Here is a 22,732-nt window from a genome sequence, read left to right on the forward strand (position 1 = left end):
TTCTTTTCAGTCTTTTTTCTTTATTCTGCTCTGCAGTAGTTATTTCCACTATTTTATCTTCCAGGTCACTTATCCGTTCTTCTGCTTCAGTTATTCTGCTATTGATCCCTTCTAGAGAATTTTTAATTTCATTTATTGTGTTGTTCATCACTGTTTGTTTGCTCTTTAGTTCTTCTAGGTCCTTGTGAAACATTTCTTGTATATTCTCCATTCTATTTCCAAGATTTTGGATCATCGTTACTATCATTACTCTGAATTATTTTTCAGGTAGACTGCCTATTTCCTCTTCATTTGTTAGGTCTGGTGGGTTTTTGACTTGCTCCTTCATTTGCTGTGTGTTTCTCTGTCTTCTCATTTTGCTTAACTTACTGCATTTGGGGTCTCCTTTTCTTAGGCTGCATGTTCGTAGTTCCCATTGTTTTTGGTGTCTGTCCCCAGTGGCTAAGGTTGGTTCAGTGGGTTGTGTAGGCTTCCTGGTGGAGGGGACTAGTGCCTGTGTTCTGGTGGATGAGGCTGGATCTTGTCTTTCTGGTGGGCAGGTCCATGTCTGGTGGTGTGTTTCGGAGTGCCTGTGGCCTTATTATGATGTTAGGCAGCCTCTCTGCTAATGATGGGGTTGTGTTCCTGTCTTGCTAGTTGTTTGGCATAGGGTGTCCAGCACTGGAGCTTGCTGGTCTTTGAGTGGAGCTGGGTCTTGGCGTTGACATGGAGACCTCTGGGAGAGTTTTGCCATTTAATATTACGTGGAGCTGGGAGGTCTCTTGTGGACCAGTGTCCTGAACTTGGCTTTCCCACCTCAGAGGTACAGCCCTGACACCTAGCTGGAGCACCAAGAGCCTGTCAGCCACACGGCTCAGAACCAGCCTGAGGCACGCCGTGTGTTTCCTGGGGTATATATATATATTTTAAATTTATTTTATTTTATTTATTTTTGGCTCCATTGGGTCTTCTTTGCTGCACACGGGCTTTCTCTAGTTGAGGCGAGTGGGGCCTTTCTCTTTTTTGCCATGCTTGGGCTTCTCATTGTGGTGGCTTCTCTTGTTGCAGAACATGGGCTTTAGGTGCGCGGGCTTCAGTAGTTGTGGCACATGGGCTTAGTAGTTTTGGCTTGCAGGCTTTCGAGCGCAGGCTAAGTAGTTGGGGTGCACAGGCTTAGGTGCTCCGTGGCATGTGGGATATTCCTGGACCAGGGCTCAAACCCCTGTCCCCTGCATTGGCAGGCAATTCTTAACCACTGCGCCACCAGGGAAGCCCCTTATTTATTTTGTAGCTAGTACTTTGTATCTCTTAATCCACTTCATGTATCTTGCTCCTACCCCTACTTCTCTCCCCTGTGGTAACCACTAGTTTGTTCTTTGTATCTTTGAGTCTGTTTCTATTTTGTTATATTTGTCCATTTGTTTTATTTTTTAGATTCTGCAATATAAGTGAAAATGTACAGTATTTGTCTTTGTCTGACTTATTTCACTATCTTGGCTGCAATGAACACTGTGGTTCATGTATCTTTTTGAATTAGTGCTTTGGTTTTATTCAAATAAATAACAAGCAGTGGATCTGCTGGATCATATGGTACTTCTATTTTTAATTTTTTGAGGAGCCTCTATATTGTTATCCATAGTGGCTACACCAATTTACATTCCCACCCACAGTGCATAAGTCTTCCCCTTTCTACACATCCCCGCCAGTACTCCTTATTTCTTTTAGATAACTGCCATTCTGACAGGTGTGTGGTGATATCTTGTGGTTTTGATTTGCATTATTTGCATTTCCTTGATGACTAGTGATGTTGAGTACCTTACCTTTTCATGTGCGGGTTGGCCATCTGTATCTCTTCTTTGGGAAATGCCTATTCAGGACCTCTGCTCATTTTTTAATCAGTTTTTTGGGGGGAGATATTGAGTTGTATGAGTTCTTTATATGGTTTAAATATTAACCCCTTATCAGACATATCATTTGCAAATATCTTCTCCCACTCAGTGGGTTGCTTTTTCCTTTTGTTGATAGTTCCCTCTGCTGTGTACGTTACCCTTCTTAATGGCTGCATAGTAGCTCGTATTCCATTGTACAGAGATAACATAATTTATTCATTCAGTCCCCTATAGACTGATGTTTAGGATGCTTCACATTTTACCATACTACAAACAACATTCTTGTATAAAATTTTACACACTTTTCAATCATTCCTCAGGATACCTTCTCACACCAAAACTACTACATCAAAAGGTTCCCATATATAGTTGTCCCTCAATATCCGGGGAGGTTTGGTTCCAGGATCCCTGCAGACACCAAAATCTCAGATGCTCAAGTCTCTTACAGTTGGTCTTCCGTATCCAAGGGTTTCGCATCCGTGAATTCAACCAACAGCAGATCATGGTTGGTTGAATCCATGGACGCAAAACCCATGGATATGGAGGGCCAACTTTATTTGGAAAACTGATTTCTAAAGAGTCGACATCAACTTACATCTGTACCTACAGTGAATGAGAAGACCTGTTTTCCCACAAATTTGCCAATACAAAAAAAAAGTCCTTACCTGTATTGTGTTTAAAAGCTACTACCCCCACCCTATCTTTGGTTTGCCTCTAACCTTGTCTAGGATTTTTTAATGAAAAAGTAAACATTTCTTATGCTGTCAAATTTGTCAATCTTTTCATTATAGTATCTGGCCTAGCTGTCATGCCACTCACTCTTTGTCTTGCTTGTTCTTTTTTATCCTTCAGGTCTCAGCCTAAATATACCTCCAGAGCAGCTTCCCTAAACATCTCATTTAAAGAAAGCTGTCCCTGTATTCGTAGAATCTTTGCTTTTTCCCTCAGAGCTCTATTTACAATCTGTAATGGTCCATTTTTGGTATTTGCTACATGTCTGTTTTCCCCACTACAGTATAAGTTCTATTAACACTGGAATAATATGGCAACTGTAGCTACTGAGTCAGGCAAGTTATATGTGATCTTTGAGGAAATTCTTCTGATTCAAGGACTTGCAATATATGACAGTCAAGAGTGCAACTACATCCCGTATTTGAAGAATTTTTGATGGTTTCAAAATCTATCACTAGAGTTCAGGACCTCTGCTCATTTTTTAATGAGAAGTGTTGTGATGCCAGAGCACTCCAAAAGTTAGGAACTTGTAAACTCAGTTTCTTTCAGGTATTTAGGCACAAGCTTCAGCAACAGTGACAGTCAATTCTTTGAACAGTATCAGTTCATAAGGACACAGACTGAAGTTTAGGGTAGGATGTTTTGCCACTTGCTAGACAAAAGAGCTCACTTCAAAGATATGAGGGTTGGACCCTTTCATTCTGGAAAGAAAGAACTCTATGATACTTAGGTTAGATGGATATTTTTTAATGATAATTCTTAGGAATGTTTCTTTCCTTTTAGACTAAAATATCTTTTCATTGTGGCAGGAATTAGTAAAGTTCCTATCTAGGAGTTTTTCAAGAATACCTGTATATTAGGATTCAAAAGTCTAATACAAATTTAAGTTGAACAAAAGTTGGGTTCTATTTCCATAGTATAGGTTAATAGTATTTACATTCTATGATTATCATTTACTTTTGTTTCTTAAATTGAGAGGCAACTGTGATATTTTGTTGATTACATAATATATTAACTTTCACTGAATATATCACTGTACTTACTACATGCATTTTCCAATACGCAAATGAATTTTGTTAACAAGTACTACTCTAGTGGGATAATATGCCATGACTTTTTATAATTATTCCATTTAAATTACTATGCAATGTAAATTTCTTGGCAAAAATATCCATCTGGTGATAAAAATTTGGAAATAATTCAATAGAAAATCTTGTTGGTGAGGTTATTTTCAACAAACACATATGAAAGGAAATGTTTTTATGATAAACTGTCATGTAATTTGGTGACCACAGATAATGCAATTAGTCTGATTTTGTGGGGGAGACAATTACTGAACCCTTATGCTTATTAGTCCTCAGTAAATTATACCTTTTCCCTGTCTTAAGAAGAGAGACTGTCAAAACAAATAATTATAGAACTAGAAATACTTTAAAAGACAGGACAAAAAACTTTATTTTCCTCTAACATTTCACCAACTGTGCAATTCAGAAAACATTTAAACCTTATTACTGCATAACAAGAACTTCATACTTTAAATATAAAACGCAATTTTTAACGCAATAAAAGTAAGTACAAATAAAAGAAAAACATTTTTTAATAAAAGAGATTAAGTTAAGCAAATACCTAAATTTGTGGCATTTATTTTAAGTAAAAAGCACTTCTACTCTTCCATCAGAAATGGAACTTTCTTTTAGTACTAGTGTATTTTGGCTTTTAGTATAATCAAATTTCTAAGCTAATGATATGATTAGAGGCACAGGATTTGGGGCACACTTAGTGCAAAATGCATTGATTTGTAATACTATTTTATAATGTGTTGGTTATTTATCATCATTGTAGCCAGCCTTTAAGGCTATCTAAGATCAAAAGCAGAAGAACTGGCCCATAACAAATGAAACTAGTCACTTCTAAATTTTAAATATATAAACTCTCATAGCTAAATACAACTAGCAACAAGCTTTTTAAAAAATATTCAATTGATTTTTTGTTGTTAGCTATTTAGATTCCTTACATTAGTTAAATTAAAATATTTTCAGCTTTATTGAGGTGTAACTGACACATGTAAATTGTAACATATTTAAGGTGTACAACATGATTTGATATGCATATATATTGTGAGAAGATTCCCCCAACTGAGCTAATGAACACATCCACCACCTCAAATATTTAACTTTTTTCTTTTTGTGAGAACATTTAAGTTCTACTTTCTTAGCATAGTTCCATTATACAAAATACAGTGAATAAACCATGTTACACATTAAATCCTCAGAGCTTATTCATCTTACAGTTGAAAGTTGGTATATTTTTACCCACCTCTCCCCATCTCTCACATCCCTCAGGCCCTGGCAACCAATATTCTCTGTTTCTATGAGTTTGACTTTTCTTTTCTTTCCTTTCTTTTAAAAAAATATTTCACATATAAGTTGTACTATGCAGCATTTGTCTTTGTCTGGCTTATTTTACTTAGCATAATATCCTGAAGGTTCATATATTTTGTTGCAAATGACAGGATTTACTTCTATCTCATGGCTGAATAATATTCCATTGTGCATATATACCATATTTTCTTGATCCACTCACCCACTGATGGACACTTAGGTTGTTCCCTAAGTGGCTATTGTGAATAATGATTCAATGAACATGTGAGTACAAATATCCCTTTGAGATAAGGTTTTCATTTCCTTTGGATAGATACCCACAAGTGGGACTGCTGGGTCGTATGGTAGTTAATACCATATGGCAGCCACTCTACCATATGTCTTTTGACTGGAGAATTTAGTCTGTTTACATTTAAAGTAATTATTGATAATTATGAACTTACTGTTGCTATTTTGTTCATTGTTTTCAGGTTGTTTTGTAATTCCTTTGTTTCTCTCTTGCTATCCTCCTTTGTATTCTGATGATTTTTCTGTAGTGTTATGCTTTGATTCCTTTCCCTTGATCTTTCATATATCTATCATAGGTTTTGCTCTGTGGTGACCATAAAACATCTTATATTTTATGCTTACATAAAACATATTTATGATAGTCTGTCTTAAGCTGACAACTTCACACACATACAAAAGCTCCACATTTTTATATTCCCCCTCAACATTTTGTTTTTGATATCACAATTTACATTTTTACATTGGGTAACCATTAAAAAATTATTATAGTCATTGTTATTTTTAATATTTTTGTCTTTTAATCTGCACACTAGAGTTACAAGTGATTTACACACTACTATTACAACATTAGGGTATTCTGATTTTAACTATGTATTTACTTTTACCAGTGGTTTTATATTTTCATGTTTTCCTGTTACTAATTAATATCTTTTCATTTCAGCTTGAAGCCTTTAACATTTCTTTTAAGGCCCACAGAGTGGTGATAAACTCCTTCAGCTTTTGCTTGTCTGGAAAACCCATTATCTCTCCTTCAATTCTGAAGGACAACTTTGCTGGGTAGGGTTCTTGGCAATTTTTTTCTTACAGCACTTTGAATATATCATGACAATCCATTCTAGCCTGCAAGATTTCTCATAGTCTTATGGGGGTTCCCTTACATGTAACAAGTTGCTTTTCCCTTGTTGCTTTCAAGATCTTCTCCTTGTCTTTAACTTTTGACAATTTAATTATAATGTGTCTTGGTGTGGGTCTCTTTCGATTCCTTCTATTTGGAACTCTCAGGGCTTCCTGGATCTGGATTTGTTTCTTTCCCCAGGTTAGGGACTTTTCAGCCATTATTTCTTTAAATAAGCTTTCTGCCCCTTTCCCTTTTCTCCTTCTGGGATGCCTATAATGTGTATACTGGTCTTCATCATGGTGTCCCACAAGTCCCTTAAATTCGCTTCACTTTTTTTCATTCTATTTTCTTTTTGCTCCTCTGATTGAAAGAATTCCACTGCCCTGTATTCAAGTTCACTGATCTTTTCTTCCACTTGATCTGGTCTGCTGTTAAACACTTGTATTGAATTTTTCAGTTCAATTATTGTATTCTTCAGCTTTTTGAATTCTGTTTAGTACTTGTTTATATTTTCTGTCTCTTTGTTGAAATTCTCACTTTGTTCATGCACTGCTCTCCTGACTTCGGTGAGCATCTTCATGACTGTTATTTTGAACTCTCTATCAGGTAAATCACTTATCTGAATCTCATTAAGATCTGTTCTTGGTTACTTAACCTTGTTCTTTTGGTTGGAACATATTCCTCTGTTTCTTCATTTTCCTTGAATCTCTGTGTTGGTGTCTGCTTATTAGATAAAACAGCCACTTCTCCTGGTCTTGACACAGTGGTCTCATGTATAAGATGAATCTCATCAATCAGCACAGCCTGAGCTCCTGGTTGTCTCTCAAAGCTCTGTGATTGTCCAAGCCACCTTCTTTAATCTTACTAGCTCCCAATAGTTGAGAGTGTGTCAAGACCAATCAATGTCCCAAAAGGCAGAATTGTATTGAGCACCTAGATGGAGGATGACTGGAAGCTGAACCCTCAGTCAGCAGCTTCAAAAGTATATAGTTAAGCTTCTTCCAGGGAGAAACTGGGAGTTGGGTGTTTTTTCCTGTTTCCTCTGTGCTGGGCCCAGGTATATAGCTGTGGGAGGCAGGGTGGGGAGAGAAGGGTGCTCCTCTGCCCATTAAGAGCTGCTTCTTTGTTTACTATAGTCCTGTGGGGCTCATAAATGCAAGCCCCAGTGTCTATTGAGCCAGGTGATCCAGTGACCTATTCCTTTGGGTAGCTGATGCAAAAGCTGGGGCACCAGATGCACGTACAAGCTTTGTGCAGGGAGATACCAGCAACTTGGAGTGGTCTAGAGGGAGAAGGTGGGGAGGTGTCCGCTGGTTTCCCTGGTGTCCAGGGAGGATTGCAGCCATCCCCTAGACAGGGTGCTAAATTAGAAGCCTGACTCACAGGCAGCAGCTTTCAAAGTATGCAGATGGGTCCCTTTCAGGGAAATGGGCATTTCTACCTGCTCTCTCTGCACAGCTGTGGTGAGTACTCCAGTCCATTAATGACTGCTTCTTTGCTGTAGTCTTGTGGGTCTCATGGATACAAGCTCCACTGGCTTTAAGAGCTATGTGTTTGGGGAGCCCATTCCTTAGGTGGGAGTCTTAAAAGTTGGGGTGCTAAATGTGGTACTCACACCCTTTGCTCTTCAGGGAGTAAATCAAATTACATCTGATAAAAGTGGTCAGCAGCAATTTATTTTTCTAAAATTTAGATTATGAAGAATAGCACAATAATGAATAAGAGGAAAATTACAAGAAATTGTTTTGGTGAGATACCTGAGAAAAAGTATGGATAAAAAACAAAAAAAAACCCTAATCTCATTTTAACTCCCTTAACCTTTTTCACTCTGGATGTAAATCCAGTTTTAAAACCTAAATGGAGCTTGTCTTAGTGACTGATGATATGAATCAGAAGGTTAAATATTCAGGACTAATTCTGTACACTTTAAAATATGCATCCAGGAGGTTATGATGAATCTCAGAAGAACCTGACCACACGTTTATCTAAAAATAATGAATAATAGCACTTTATTTATATACAACTTAAAGAAAAATCTTTTATATTCTGCTTTAAAAGTCAGATAAAGGTCAAAATAGAAGAAAATATTTTCCAAAACTAAGGCTAAACTCAGACCTCAGCTTTGTACAGAAGTATATAAGAAGCAATCCTTTCAGACCGAGAAAGGTGGGATGCTTGAAATTTGAGATGCTACTTTTTAGTAAGACCCACCTAAACTCAGTGTTTTGAAAACCAAACAGATTTACAACATAAACTAGCGTAAAAATTTCTTGCACAATTAATAAATAAATACCTATAGATAGGGAGGCTCACTAGCTTATGGTTACAAGTGTAGACTCTGAGGAGCTCAAAACACTCAAATGATTCACTTTCATTTCTTACCACATTTTTCTAGAGAAGCATGGCAAATTTCATATTTTTTTTCAGTTTTTACAAAGCTAGAGGTCAATACCAAAGAAGGTACACAGAAAAAGCAATTATGTGTTATGCTATTGTGTTTCAAGTGCTTTTTAAAATTCCTTTATTATGACAGTGAAATGAAAACATCAGAATACAAAACAATAAACATACCAAAATTACAATTATTTGCCGATGTATACATGGGTAAATTAACTTGTTAAAGTTAAGAATCGTGCAGCCAGCCATAGAATTTGGGGTAATTTATTATTTCTATTAAATATTATTGTTATATTAACTTTTTAATAAAACAAAGGAAAAATATCAAGTAAGGTCATAGTGTATAGGCCAAGCCAGAGAGTCACAAAAGTGCCCAAGAATTACACTAGCAGGTATAAATTTCTGGGCTTCAGGCACTCCTGAATGGGGACAAGCCTGCTTCTTCGTCTGTTTATAGGCAGCCACAAATGAGTTAGGTATAAAAGAGGTCAATAGACTGGCATAAAACTCGGCCCAACGGGGACCTTTCATTGGGGATGGTGGTAAACCCATTCAACCACAACTTTTCCTTTGGGGAGGCAGAAATGCTAGTAGGTAAATAAAGAATGGTACGTTGATCAAGCTCAGGATATATCCTTTCTAATCCTGGAAACCAAAGATCTCAAAATGACTGTACCACCAAAGATATAATGCTCCTGTGTAAAACTGCAATAAGATCCAATTTCTGAAGGCAATATGTGAATGTTTTTTCCTTGCAACTGTAAAGAATCAGATTAATTCAGTTTCACAAAGGAAAAAAGATGATACTAAAAGCAGTTTACACATAATTTAACAGAGTTAAGATATCTAGGACAAGTTGTTGTGTACAACATATGTCTACAAAGAAATTATACTACCTATCAAGCACATACTAGATGCTTGATAAATAACTGAATGAACAATAAAGTTATATAAGCATTAAATCTTTAAAAAGGAATTCCAAAACCTAAACCACACTGATTATTTCTTACTCATATTGCTATGTAATTCCTTAAGTGCTTTTGGTATTTCAGAATTTCAAGTATTTCATTTTTCAGTTTATTCTGAATATCTTATTTTTCTATCAGGGATCCAACATGTTCTCTTAAAATATATGATTACGAGGTTTCATTGTATTCTTTTTAAATGAACTATTTCATGTGTATAAATAAATATAGCTAATAATATAATATACACTCATGTGCCCACCATCCAACTTAAGAAATAAAACACTACAAATATGACCAACTTAAGAAAGAAAACACTACAGGTATGACCACCATGCAACTTAAGAAATAAAACACTACAAATATGACCAACTTAAGAAAGAAAACACTACAGGTATGACCACCATGCAACTTAAGAAATAAAACACTACAAATATGACCAACTTAAGAAATAAAACACTACAGGTATGACCACCATCCAACTTAAGAAAAAGAACACTACAGACATGACCAATAAAATGCTCTGTGAGCCCCCATCTACATTCTCCTTCCCCAGCGGTAATACCTACTTATTCATGCATGTGTTTATACTTTCACTACATCTTTATATATCAATAACAAAACAGCAGTGATTTTAAAAAATTTTTTACATACTTATCTCCTAAGACTTTTAAAAACTATGCACCACCTTGCATATTTAAGTTGACACTTAAATAATGGCAAAGGATGTATTTTCCAGTTTACTGCATATCAAATGCATGCTTTAAATATGTTTTTGTCAAAGCCTTGGAGCTGCAGTTTAGTTTATTCAATTTACGGAAATATAACCATATAACTTAATTGGCAAAGCCAGTCCTCATTGTCAAATACAATCACCCAAATTCAACCTACTCTCAGAAAAATTCTAACTTAATTTTAAAATTCAAATAAATGTGTTATTATGTGTCCCCATGACAACTTTCTCACTTGTGAATTTTAATTTTAAGATAGATAAATGGATAGCTAGCTAGCTAAGTAGACAGAGAAACTATAAGGCATGGAGCCTTACTATGAGTTTGTCACCTGGATGAAATAATGTGTTGCCCCTTTCAATAATTTTTATTGAAGCTTTCTCTGTTTTGTTCTCAAGGGACTCTCTCAGGAGAGACTCTCTGATAGTCTCTTTGTTTGCTGCCCTGATTTTTAAACCCCAAGGCAACGTACCATAGTAAGATTTAGTATGGACAAGAAGTAAGCTTTTCTTTTGAAAGACAGATGATTATGAAAAAAGTCAGAAAGGAGAACTGGCAGACCAGAAGGAGTTCTCAGGCAGATCTTTTTTTAGGAAGGACTACATATGGAAAGAGAGAATATGGAAATTAATTGCTTTAAAGCTATTCATACCTGTATATCCCACAGGAAGTCTTTGTGTGCCCAGGGTACAGGTATCCCAATTTGAAAACCACTGATCAAGAGCTGGGGTTGGCAAACTAGGATCCAGCTGCCACTTGTTTTGTATACAAAGTTATGTAGGGCACAGCCACACTCACCGGTTTACATATTGTCCATAAGTGCTTTCACAGTAAAACGACGAAGTTAAATAGTTGCAACAGAGATTGTCTCACAATGGCCAAAATATTTACTATCGGGTGCTTGAAAGAAAAACTTGGCTACCCCTCATCTACGGCACTGTGTATGTATTTTTTCAAATTCTTTTCTTTAAATTAAAGTTATATATTCACATAGTTTGTAAGCACACATCATCGTAAAAGGCTTATTATGAAAATATTATTTCTCTCTCGCCAGAAGCAACTACTTTATATTCTTTTAGCTGATATGTATGGTACAGGCCAAACCAGAGAGCCACAAAAGTGTTTGACAGCTATCAAACAGACTTTGCCCCAACCTTCCATAACATTCTTATATTATCATTCTTTATTATTCAGTTTCAAGCACTGTATGTTAACTTCTCATTACTGAAAATGAGGATTTAACCCATCCCATATCCTCAATATAGTTGTAAATCAATATTCAATATTTATTATTATAAGTAAACACTAAAATTATTATTCCTTCTCCTACCCAAGGTTTACTTTTTTGGAGATAACAAATGAAGTCTGTTCATTTTCCACATACTTATCTATAATTCAACTTGATATGTTCAGTATATATGTGTTCATTTAATCCCTCTATTTTTCCGAATGTACCTCTTCCCTCAAATATGTCTGGAAAACAGTCTGTACTGTTTTCCCTGTGCCATGAATAAAACTCCAGGTTTCAACTGGGTAGAAAAGTTGCCTGGTTTTCAGACTTTCACAAAGGGACTTTTAACAATGTCCTTTTCTTTTGCTTCAGGAGATTTAACATTGATACAACGCTATTATTTAATATATAGTTCATGTTCAAATTTTTAAAAACACCCCAATACTGTCCTGTATAGCTAAAGTTTTCCCTCAATTCAGGATCACGTGTCATATTTGTTCATCAGGTTGATTAGTCTTTCTTTGTCGTTCATTACACTGATATGACTGGCCTGGCATTTCATGAAGTTTTCTGGTTACTTCCTCATGATTAGATTAAATTTGTGCATTTAAAAAACTACTACATGAATGATGTCTTACTTTCAGTGCATCATACAAAGAGGCAAACATGACATCAGGGCTGTTCTACTTGGCACGTCTGACTAGCTGGTTACGGTGGTATGGCCAGATTTGCCCACTATAAAGTTACTTTTTCTTCCCCTTTGTAATTAATAAGTAATCTTCAGGGAGATACCTTGAGACCATGTAAATACCCTGTTCCCCAACAAAATTTGATCCAATGGTTTTAATATCCACTAATGATTTTCCCCTGAATCGATTATCACAATGACAGCTGAAAAATGGTGATTTTCCAACTCTGTTATTTCTTCTACATTTATTGGTTAATGTCGAATTGCTTCTTAAATAGATTTTCAACCAGGTTACTGTTTTTAGCACCAGCCTCAACTCCACTTTCAGTTTCCTGGCACTGCCAATTACTGAGCATTCTGGGGTTCTGTGGTTTAAACTGGGTTTCTTCTAAGCTTTCTCTTCTGCTAGATTAGGGGTTGTACTCCTCAGTTTTGCTAAATTTGTTAACATTGCTCATCTGCTTTCCAGCTTCCAAAACATTGTTGCTGCGTTTGCCTCTTCAACTTTTCTTTGACCTTATGCTTTTAAAAGTAACCCCCTTTACTGCCATTTTCATTAGGCTCAAAAAGAGAAAGTAAACTCATGTGTTTAACTGACTAACTTCATTTGAAATTCCTTTTTCTTTCCCTGCCTTCAAATTTTATATAAATGGTATCATGTTGTACGAAATCTTCTGCAACTTGCTCTTTTTACTCAATATTATGTTTCTGAGATTTATCCATGTTGATACATGCAGCTCTAGTTCATTCATTTTTAATGAATGATGTTTTAATGCAGCGTATGAACATGTTACAATTTTCTTATCCAATTCCACTATATTCCCAAAAGTGAGATTGTGAGGTTTGGGGTAGGGGTCTATTTTTCCATAAGAACATACACTCCCATTTAAGTCAGTAGGAAAATAGGATTATATATGCAAAATGTCAATTTTAAGACATTTCAATTCTGTAACTTATAAAATGAACTAATAATACTAGGCACAGAGAACTCACTCAATAAATGTCAGTCACTTAGAAACAATGAAATGGGCTTCAGAAATTCAGAAATAAGATTCTTTTCTGAAAGTTAAACTGCAAGATCAGCACATTATAGGCCAGGGCAGAGATATGAAAAGAGTAAAATAAATGAAGGGCTGCAGGGCCAGCAACATTTGACCATAATATAACTAGTGTAATAGCAAAAGAAATAACAGGTCAATCAGAAAGGAGTAGCAGAGAAAAAAGGATAATCATAGAAACAAATGCTGGCAATCCATAAAAACACTGTTCATGGGGGCAAAAACTTTAATACACATGTGGCAATTTTTTTCTATTCCAAACCATAAGGCTATTCCTAGGATAAAGACAGATATTGGGAATTGTGGTCAATTCTATTTAAATATTTCCATTACTATGGATCAGACAATCCCTATTGTAAGATGGACACAACAGGTGATTTTAGGCTGGATGCAATTAAACATTTATTTTACTACTTAACTTCCCTTATCCTAATGCCGCACTCACCAGATATCCTACTGTTTTTTTCCTATGCCAACTTAATTTCTTACTATAAATTAATATACTGGAATTCTGGCAACACTTTCAAACTCTCTTGTGTTTTAGTCACTGTGATATCTTTTAGAGCCAAATCACCTTGGACGTGGACAAAAAATGAGTCTTTGGAGCCTCCAGACCAGATCTGAGAACATGCTCAAGTAAACAAGGTGCTGTGCAGTATGGTCCTACCTAGCTGCCCTAACCTCTCCTTCGACTACAGTATCACCATCCAACTCCATTCTCTACTGATTTCTAGAATTTCCTCTTCCTCTTTCATGGAGCATATGTATTAAAAATGAAGTGAGTGAGCTCTAATATTATGGATTTCTTCTACTGTCTGTAAACCTGTTGCTGAGTCATGTATTTTGTCAATACTTGGCAATACATTTATTTACTTTTTCAAACAGAAAACTTTGTTTCCTACCGTCTTGTCAGGATGAAAGGAGAAGCAATATTTCAGAATACTTGCTGCATATGACTTCTAACGGGACAGAGTCAAGACTAGGAAAAGTCTACTTCATTAATTTTGTGAAATGTTAATTCAACTTGTACTGAACTGATGAACAGGTGTTGAACTATATTGGCAACCTGCAGTAAAACTGAATTTTCATGAAAAAAGTACAAGCAATGCTCAATTTCAAAATATGTTCAGTTTCTCAGGGTTATTTTATAGTTGGTCGCTGGAAATTCAAACTCTGTCATACAAACCATGTAATATATTTACATGGCACTGAGATTTTCAAGTCTGTCAATAAAAGCCTATCTAACTAATAATGAATCAGGTTCTGTGTTAGGTACATCTGTTATATAAATGAATAAGACATAATCCCTGTGCCATAGAGCCTACAATATAGTCAGCATAAAACAAGTAATTATAATACTGAACTCAAAGGGTTATATAAGTGCACAAGGCAGTGTAGCTGTATCAAGAAAGAAGTGACTAACTCTATGAGTTAAGAAGTTGGGAACAAAGTTAAGGAAAGTATCACAGAATTTTAAAGGGCCTTTTAAACAGAATTAAGCATGAGCAGAAGTGTCCTGCTGATGGGAGAGAAAGATATTCAGCTTGAGAAACAGCAAGGAGTGCCTTGGAAAGTAGGATGGGTATAACAAATATAAGGAGGAAAGCTAGAAAGTTGGGCAGGGCAGGAGGCTTAAATGGAATTTCAAGGAACTAGATCTTTTGGCCAGAGCTTCCCAAGAAGTGTGCCTAAAAATTGATTCCTTCAGCCTTCAAGGTGGCCAGGAGAGAAACTGTTGAGTTATAGGGTAGGCGTGCATTTGACTTTATAAGAAACTGTCAGTTTTTGAACATAGTTATATCATTTTCACACCAATCAGCACTGTATGGTTATATATGAATGTTTATGGTTGCTCTAGTTATGGTTATTGTCAATCTTCTAAATTTTAGCCATTTTCATAGATGTGTGGTGGTATCGCATTATGGTGACTAGTGATATTAAGTATCTTTTTATATGCTTACTGGCCATTCTTGAATCTTATTAAAGCCAATTCAAGATTTTCACCCCATTTTTATTAGCTCTGTCTTTTATCATTGAGTTGAAGTGTTCTTTATATAGTCTGGATGCAAGTCCTTTGTCAGATACATGTACTGTGATTATTTTCTCCCAGTCTGTTGCTTTCCTAATGTTCTCTTTTGATGAGCATTAGTTTTTTGTTTGTTTGTTTCTATAATTAATTTTTATTGGAGTATAGTTGCTTTACAATGTCGTATTGGTTTCTACTGTACAGCAAAGTGAATCATATATATATATCTGCCCTCTTTGTTAGATTTCCTTCCCATTTAGGTCACCGCAGAGGACCGAGTTCCCTGAGCTATACAGTAGGTTCTCACTGGTTATCTATTTTATACATAGTATCAATAGTGTATATATGTCAATCCCAATCTCCCAATTCATCCCACCTCCCCTTTCCCCCCATGGTGTCCATATATTTGTTCTCTTAATTTTGATTAGGTTCAATTTACCAATGTTTTTCCTTTATGGATAGTGCTTTCTGTCTCCTGTATACCCTGAAGTTGTGAAGATATGCCACTATGCCTTTTTGTAGAAGCATTATAGTTTTAGCTTTTATGTTTAATCTATGATCCATCTTTAATTAATATTTGTGTATGATGTGAGGTAGGGGTCAAGGTTCAGCTTTTTCCATATGGATATTAAGTTATTCTAGCACCACTTGTTATGAAGACTTTCCATTCCTAATTGTATTCCTTTGGTGCTAGTGCCAAAAACCAACTGGCTGTATACTATTTCTAAACTCTCTTTTCTTTTCCACTTATTTGTTTATATATCCTTATGCCAGTACCACATTGTCTTTTTTTTTAAATATTTTTTTTGATGTGGACCATTTTTAAAGTCTTTATTGAATTTGTTACAATATTGCTTCTGTTTTATTTTATTTTATTTTTTGGTTTTTTGGTCCTGAGGCATGTGGGATCTTAGCTCCCTGACCAGGGATCGAACCTGCACTCCCTGCATTGTAAGGCAAAGTCTTAAGCACTGGACTTCCAGAAGAGTCCCCACACTTTCTTAATTATTATAGTTTTAGAATAAGTCTTAAAGCCAGACAGCATAAGTCCTTTAATTGTCGTCTCCTTTTTCATGATTGCTTTCAGCTATTCTAGGTCCTTTGCATTTCCATATATATTTTAGAATCAGCATGTTGATTTCTACCAAAACAAGTCTAATGGGATTTTAACTGGATTTTTATTTGATTGAGTCTATAGATAGTGGTTCACAAAGTAAGGGCTCTGGCCCAGCAGCATTACCACCACCAGGGAACTTGTTATGAAGGCAAATATTCAGGCCTTACCTCAGACCTTGTGGATCAAAAACTCTGGGAATAAGGCCTTGCAATCTGTGTTTTAACAAGCCCTCCCTGTAACTGGTGCATGACAAAGCGTAAGAATTACTGCTGTGAGGGACTTCCCTGATGGTCCAGTGGTTAAGACTCCACACTTCCACTGCAGGGGGCACGGGTTCGATCCCTGGTTGGGGAACTAAGATCCCACAGGCTGCGTGGCCAGAAAAAAAAAAAAAAAAGAATTACTGCTGTGAATCAGTTTGGGAGAACTAACATCTTAGCAATATTGAATATTCCAGTCCATGAAGAGGTATTTCTCCTCATTAATTTAGGTCTTCTTTAATTTCTCTCACCAGTGTTTTATAGTTTTAAGTCTACATGTCTTGGGACTTCCCTGGTGGTGCAGTGGTTAAGAATGGAAGATCCCACATGCCACGGAGCAGCTAGCCCGTGCGCCACAATCGCTCACGTGCCACAGCTACTGAAGCCCGTGTGCTTAGAGTCCATGCTCCACAACAAGAGAAGCCACTGCAATGAGAAGCCCGCACACCACACAAAGAGTAGCCCCTGCTCGCCGCAACTAGAGAAAGCCCTCGCACAGCAATGAAGACTCAACACAGACATACATACATACAAATAAATAAATAAATATTTTAAAAAAGTCTACCTATCGCATATATTTGCTTAATTTATATCAGGGTATTTTATGCTTTCTGATGCTATTGTAAATGGTATTCTAATTGCTACTGGCTAACCTTCAGCCATAGTCTACAGGTGATATGGGCAGAAGTCTATTTGGGGGTGGGAGCTCACTAAGTGATTTGAAAAAAAGTAGAGAACCCAAATTACTGGTAGCATCTTGAAAACAAAATAGTTTCAACAGATATGCAAGAATAGGAGGTTGTTTCCAATGAATTGATATAGGTATTAAGCATGAGCAATTACAAAGATCACAAAAAGAAGGACAACCAGACATAATGTTCTCCTGTAGTCTTGCCAAACATTTTCTACATTCTTGACAAAAAGATCAAACATCAATATCTAGCTTCTGGATCCAGCTGCCAACGTGGAAGAAAGACAGAGGAGCAGGGGAACATGTTGAATTACACAGAGAGCATAAGATCAGCAAAATCTAGACTGTGGCAAACTCTTTAAGTCAAATGGGCTGGGTTTTTCAACAGACAAATTTGTAAGGAAATAAAAGTGATGGAGGAAGAACATATAAACTGAAAGAGATTTAAAACAAATATGAAGTTTTTACAAAATGGGCAAGTCTAAACTATAGTGTACATTTGGCTGAGAAGATTATTTAAACATGTGAGTAAACAATACTATAAAAGTCAGGTTCAGGGTTGCTTTTGTGGGGAGAAAGGAGGTTGTATTGAGATGGGGCACATGAGTAGCTGGCAAAGTTCTGTTTCTTGACTTGGGTGGAATTTGCCTTATAATAACCTATTAAACAATACATTTAATTCTTGTGGTCTTCTGTATACATGACTTATTTTAACAGTAAATAGGTTTTTCCTCCCTCTTAACATGATATATGTAAAATCTGGGATTGAAGAGTTTATAAGTTTTAGTGATAGAATGATGTTTGGGGATGACACGAACTAAGGTGTGGCTACAGAAGTGGTTGTTTATTGAAGTAGGGATACTGGTGTGGATGAAGTCAAAGAAGTAAATGGCTAAGACTTAGGAAGACACTGACGGGGAAAAAAACCGCAAGTCTGGTTCTAATCTCTGCCATCAGTGTGGGAGAGTGCCCTAGAGGTTAGCAAAGATAAAAATGATCAACAGGTCGAGAGAAATCTACTTGGATTGCAAAGGTACCACACTCTCCTGGGCTCACAAAATGGAATAATATTTTGGAAACGACTCAGGGAAGGTAGGAGCAATCGATCCCAATTCCTTTTCTATGGGTTGTAGGAAAATGAGCGCAATTCACCTCAAGGAAAAAAGAGACTCACTATCTTTTAGACACATAGATTTTACTTGAGGCTCTATGGTAGAGAAAGTTCCTAGGACAATATTAAAGGTGAAGGGTAATTTGCTAATAAAGAAACGGAAATTCCTGGAACACAATGGAAAGGGTCAGGAGAGAGAGAAAAGGGTGTGTGCATTTGTGTATTTGTGTGTGTGTGTGTGTGTGTGTGTGTGTGTGTGTGTGTGTGTCTGTTGGGAGGTACAGAAGAGCATAAAGAACGATGTGATTAACAGTACATTAGAAAAGAGGCAACAGAGGGCCCCTTTTTAGATATTCAAGAATGTGAGTACCATGGAGGGAATGACTTGGTCTCACTGTTCTGACTGGAACTTGTCTGAGATACTGGGATTACCTAACATTTATACGAGTAGTGCCTTAGGCCTGATTATTGCAGTTGCCTCCATCTAATCACTTTGCAAGTATCAATGTTTCCATGGAAGAAGGCTTTCAAAGTCTGGAGGATAGAAGAAACACCTTTTTCTCTGAGAACAGTAGCTCTTATTATGGCCCAGAGAAGGGGACTCAGAAGGGCTCCTTGATCCATCCTACCACTGGAAACCACAGGGGATACTTCTGAATATTGGATCACATTGATTTTTTTTTCGCTTTTATTCCAAGGTTCACTGATATTAGAAAAAAGGGTCTGAGAAGAGTAAGACAAGGTCGAGGTAGAAGCAACATACAAAGCTAGAAATAGGCTTAGAGATGTGCTCACTCAGACCCCAGGCAGACACACCTTGATGGAGTCAGTCCAGGAGGAATGGAACAAGTAAAGATAGGTATGCCAATTTATAGGTCATCATATATTCTGCCCTGGAGTATCCCACCTCTTAAAAAGTGTGGCCTGAGTATAGGAGCCCATTTACATTGTCAGCAGAGTTGTAGTAGTGAGGGAATAGGGGAGGGAAAAGAGGAGTACTCAGTAGCAGAAAAAATGGAATAGGTAGTATATTAATTTGAAAACTTCCCTCTTATGAAATACATTTATTTCTTACAAATTAACTTTAGAACATTTCATGCTATTGTTTTAAAATAAAAATTATGAAATAATCATGTTTTATAAACATAAATACCACAGCATTGCTATGCTTTTTATTCTGCATCCCACCCAAACTATGTTTCTAAAGTTTTTTTTTTGTTTTGGCCGCTCCACGTGGTTTGCAGGATCTTAGTTCCCCAACCAGGGATTGAACCTGGGCAGTGAAAGCACGGAGTTCTAACCACTGGACTGCCAGGGAATTCCCTATGTTTTTAAGTTTTAAATAAAAATTCAATTCAACTATTAGTTACCAAGTGTTACATATTACATGCTAATTGTAATAAGTTTCTTCAGATACTAGATGGTGTTAAATTTATATAAAATTATAAAACTTTATGTTTTATATAAAATTAAGGGCAGAGCATGATTTAGAGAGAACCAAGAGATTTAGTGTTTCTCAAACTTTTCCACCAAATCATCTGTATCAGAACAGAGAACTCCCAGGGGACAGGGAAATGACCTAATGCAAGCTGCTGTAAGTCCAAACATTCTCTAAAGTGTTTTTATTTTGTTTTAAATTTTTATTATTTCATTTAACATTTTATATGGATTTTGTTACATCCCACAATTTGTGTATTTATTTTATTATAAAAATGTTTGAAATTATTTTCTATGGGGTAAAATTAATGCTTTGGAGAGGTGACATCACATATATTTTAGAGGTTTCACGTATCCCTGAGAGTACAAACTCCCAATTGAGAAACACAGCATTATAAACACCTATTTGAATATTTTCCTGTGTATTCTTACCTCCATAGTAGGTGGAGTCTTTCTTGTTTTTCTGATCCAAGCTATAAAGAAAAATAATATTTAAATATAAGTTTTCTATAATTTGCACATTTTATTCATTCATGCATGAAACAAATATGTATTTAGCACCTGTTACATATTGTTTTAGGCACATGAGTTCCCTCCTCTCCTGTAGCATATATACTAGTGAAGGGGCACAGAAAAGAAACATATTAGGTAATGATTTGTGTCATAAAAATTACTTAAGTGTGGGGAGGATGTAGAGGGGATAGTTTCATAACTAAAATCATACCCCATAATCATCTGAATTCAATTTAGGGTATATATGGCATATAAGCCAAATCATAATACAGTAAACTTCAAGGCAATATTAAAGTTATATTATCCTGGAAATGTGAACCAATTATTGCTCAATATGTAAAAGAACGGATGTAGAAAAGTTTTCATTTACAGAGATTTCTCTTCTAACCTGTTCTAGCAAGCAGTCTATCTTGTATGGTTGGTATCTTAGCTCCAACATTTGGGAGATGAGAGGCAGAGTAGAAAGAGTCCATATTTGTGAAGTGCCTTCTGGACGCTGGGCACTGTGCTAGATGCTTTAGTAATAGGAAGGGAGTGGGGCAACTGCCTCTAGAGAAGTGTATCAGAATCACATGAAGACATGTTATAGTACTTAGCAGAGCAGAGGCAGATTTTGGGGGTTCAAATCCCAACTTAAGTACTTACTAGCTGTGTTACCTGAGGCAAGTTATTTAATTTTCTAAGCATCAGATTTCCCACCTGTAAAATTATAATACTAGTATCTAGATTTTAGTATCTACATTGTGCAAGTTATATGAAATAGTATATATAAATTCTTAGCTCAGAGTCTGGCACAGAGTAAACATCCAAGTCTAAGTTATCACTATCACTATTATTCAGTAAACCTGTATTTTTTATAACAGACTCAAAAAAGCAAAGATCAACAAAACCTGCTTGGCCTATGAGGATATATAGGAAACTGTGAGAAAACACACTGTAAGGAATATAGTCTTTGAAAAGTAGAAACTATTATTTTATCACTTTAGTTAATTCAATCTTCATTACAAAATCATGAAGTATGCTTATTTTATATAGAAATTCAATGACATTCCCAAATTTATACATTAAGTAGTAATGGTGGAATTTGAATCCAGATCTGACCCTGTCTCTGGATCCAAAAACCATCCATGTTCTACTAAGCAGTTTCTCAAAGTTTATAAGCAACAAGCAAAGAACACTAAACTAGGAAGAGGAACAGGTCACAACACTGACTACTGTCAAAAAATAAGATTCACCCCATTTTACAGATTGGGAAACTAAAGATTAAGCAACTTGCCGAAACACATATTTAGCAAGTAACGGTCTGAGAATCAAATGCTGGTTGAACCGGCTCTAAATTCTGAGCTCTGCCCATTCACCAGCCACCTTCTCTTCTGACAGGCTAGCTCTGCTACCCTGCCTTCTGTCATCCAAGTAATAGCAGCGGGACCTGGCCTCATGACAAGCCCAGTAATGAATGATTGTGCGGGTACAAAGAGCAACATTCAACTGTGGGCCTGTGATAAGTTATTTCTCCCTACTTTGTTCTCTCTTGCACTGACCCCATACGTGTATTTTCAATACAGACCCAGTGTTTTGCCTTCTCTATTTCTGTTTCTGAACTTCTATCTCTGTTATTATTTTCTGCATCCTATTCTTATTAGCTTCCAGCTCTGTTTGGTCTATTTCTAGCCACAACTTGCACAAACTTTATATTTCTTGTTAGGCTGGAAGGTTGTCAAAGGCAGGATGCATCCACAGGAGATTTATTTTTCTACCACCTAAATGCCTCGAAAGAGTAGGTACTTAAATACAGTTGTTGAATGAATACTTCCACTATAAAATACTCCCACTATAAAAATATTCATTGTAATGGGATTTTGACCTGTATTAGAAAACCCAGCTTAGCAACAGCAAGATTCCTCTGTACGATCAAGGAAATAAGTGGTTTATGGAAGCTGTCAACTGCCTCTTTATAGTCAAAATAAGGGGTACTTGTCTATGTTTATGGGCATTTTTTTCCCCCAGGAAAGAGACTTCTTTTAAAATAATTCACCATGAGCCATATACCTCTAAAAGGTTTTAAGCAATAAATCTTCAGTTCTAATTTGGATTAGAAAGGTAATTCAAAAAAATCAACTGCTATGGCAGGGGTATATAGCCTGCAAGCAAAATTCGGCCCATGGCTTGTTTTTTGTTTTAATCACTGAAAAACATAACCAACAAAGAACAATATTTCATGACACATGAAAATTAAATAAAATTCAAATTTCAGCCTCTGTAAATAATGTTTTATTCGAACACAGTCACATTTATTTACATATTATCTATTATAATGTGGGCTACAATGGCAGAGTTGAGCAGCTGTAACAAAGACCATATGGTCCACAAAGCCTAAAATATTTACCATCTGGCCCTTTA

The 22,732-nt window shown here is 36.2% G+C and overlaps 1 protein-coding gene across 1 annotated transcript in view; it reads right to left on the reverse strand.

Moving 5' to 3' along the window:
• NDUFAF2 (NADH:ubiquinone oxidoreductase complex assembly factor 2) overlaps positions 1-22,732 on the reverse strand; it is a 180,899-nt gene that overhangs the window by 25,313 nt on the left and 132,854 nt on the right. The window contains exon 3 of the mRNA XM_024765371.1: positions 20,252-20,292. Coding sequence (XP_024621139.1) covers positions 20,252-20,292 — 41 coding nt within the window. The remainder of the gene's footprint in view (positions 1-20,251; positions 20,293-22,732) is intronic.

The sequence above is a fragment of the Neophocaena asiaeorientalis genome, unplaced genomic scaffold, assembly GCF_003031525.2.
Source record: "Neophocaena asiaeorientalis asiaeorientalis breed wild unplaced genomic scaffold, Neophocaena_asiaeorientalis_V1.1 scaffold198, whole genome shotgun sequence".
NCBI lineage: Eukaryota > Metazoa > Chordata > Mammalia > Artiodactyla > Phocoenidae > Neophocaena > Neophocaena asiaeorientalis.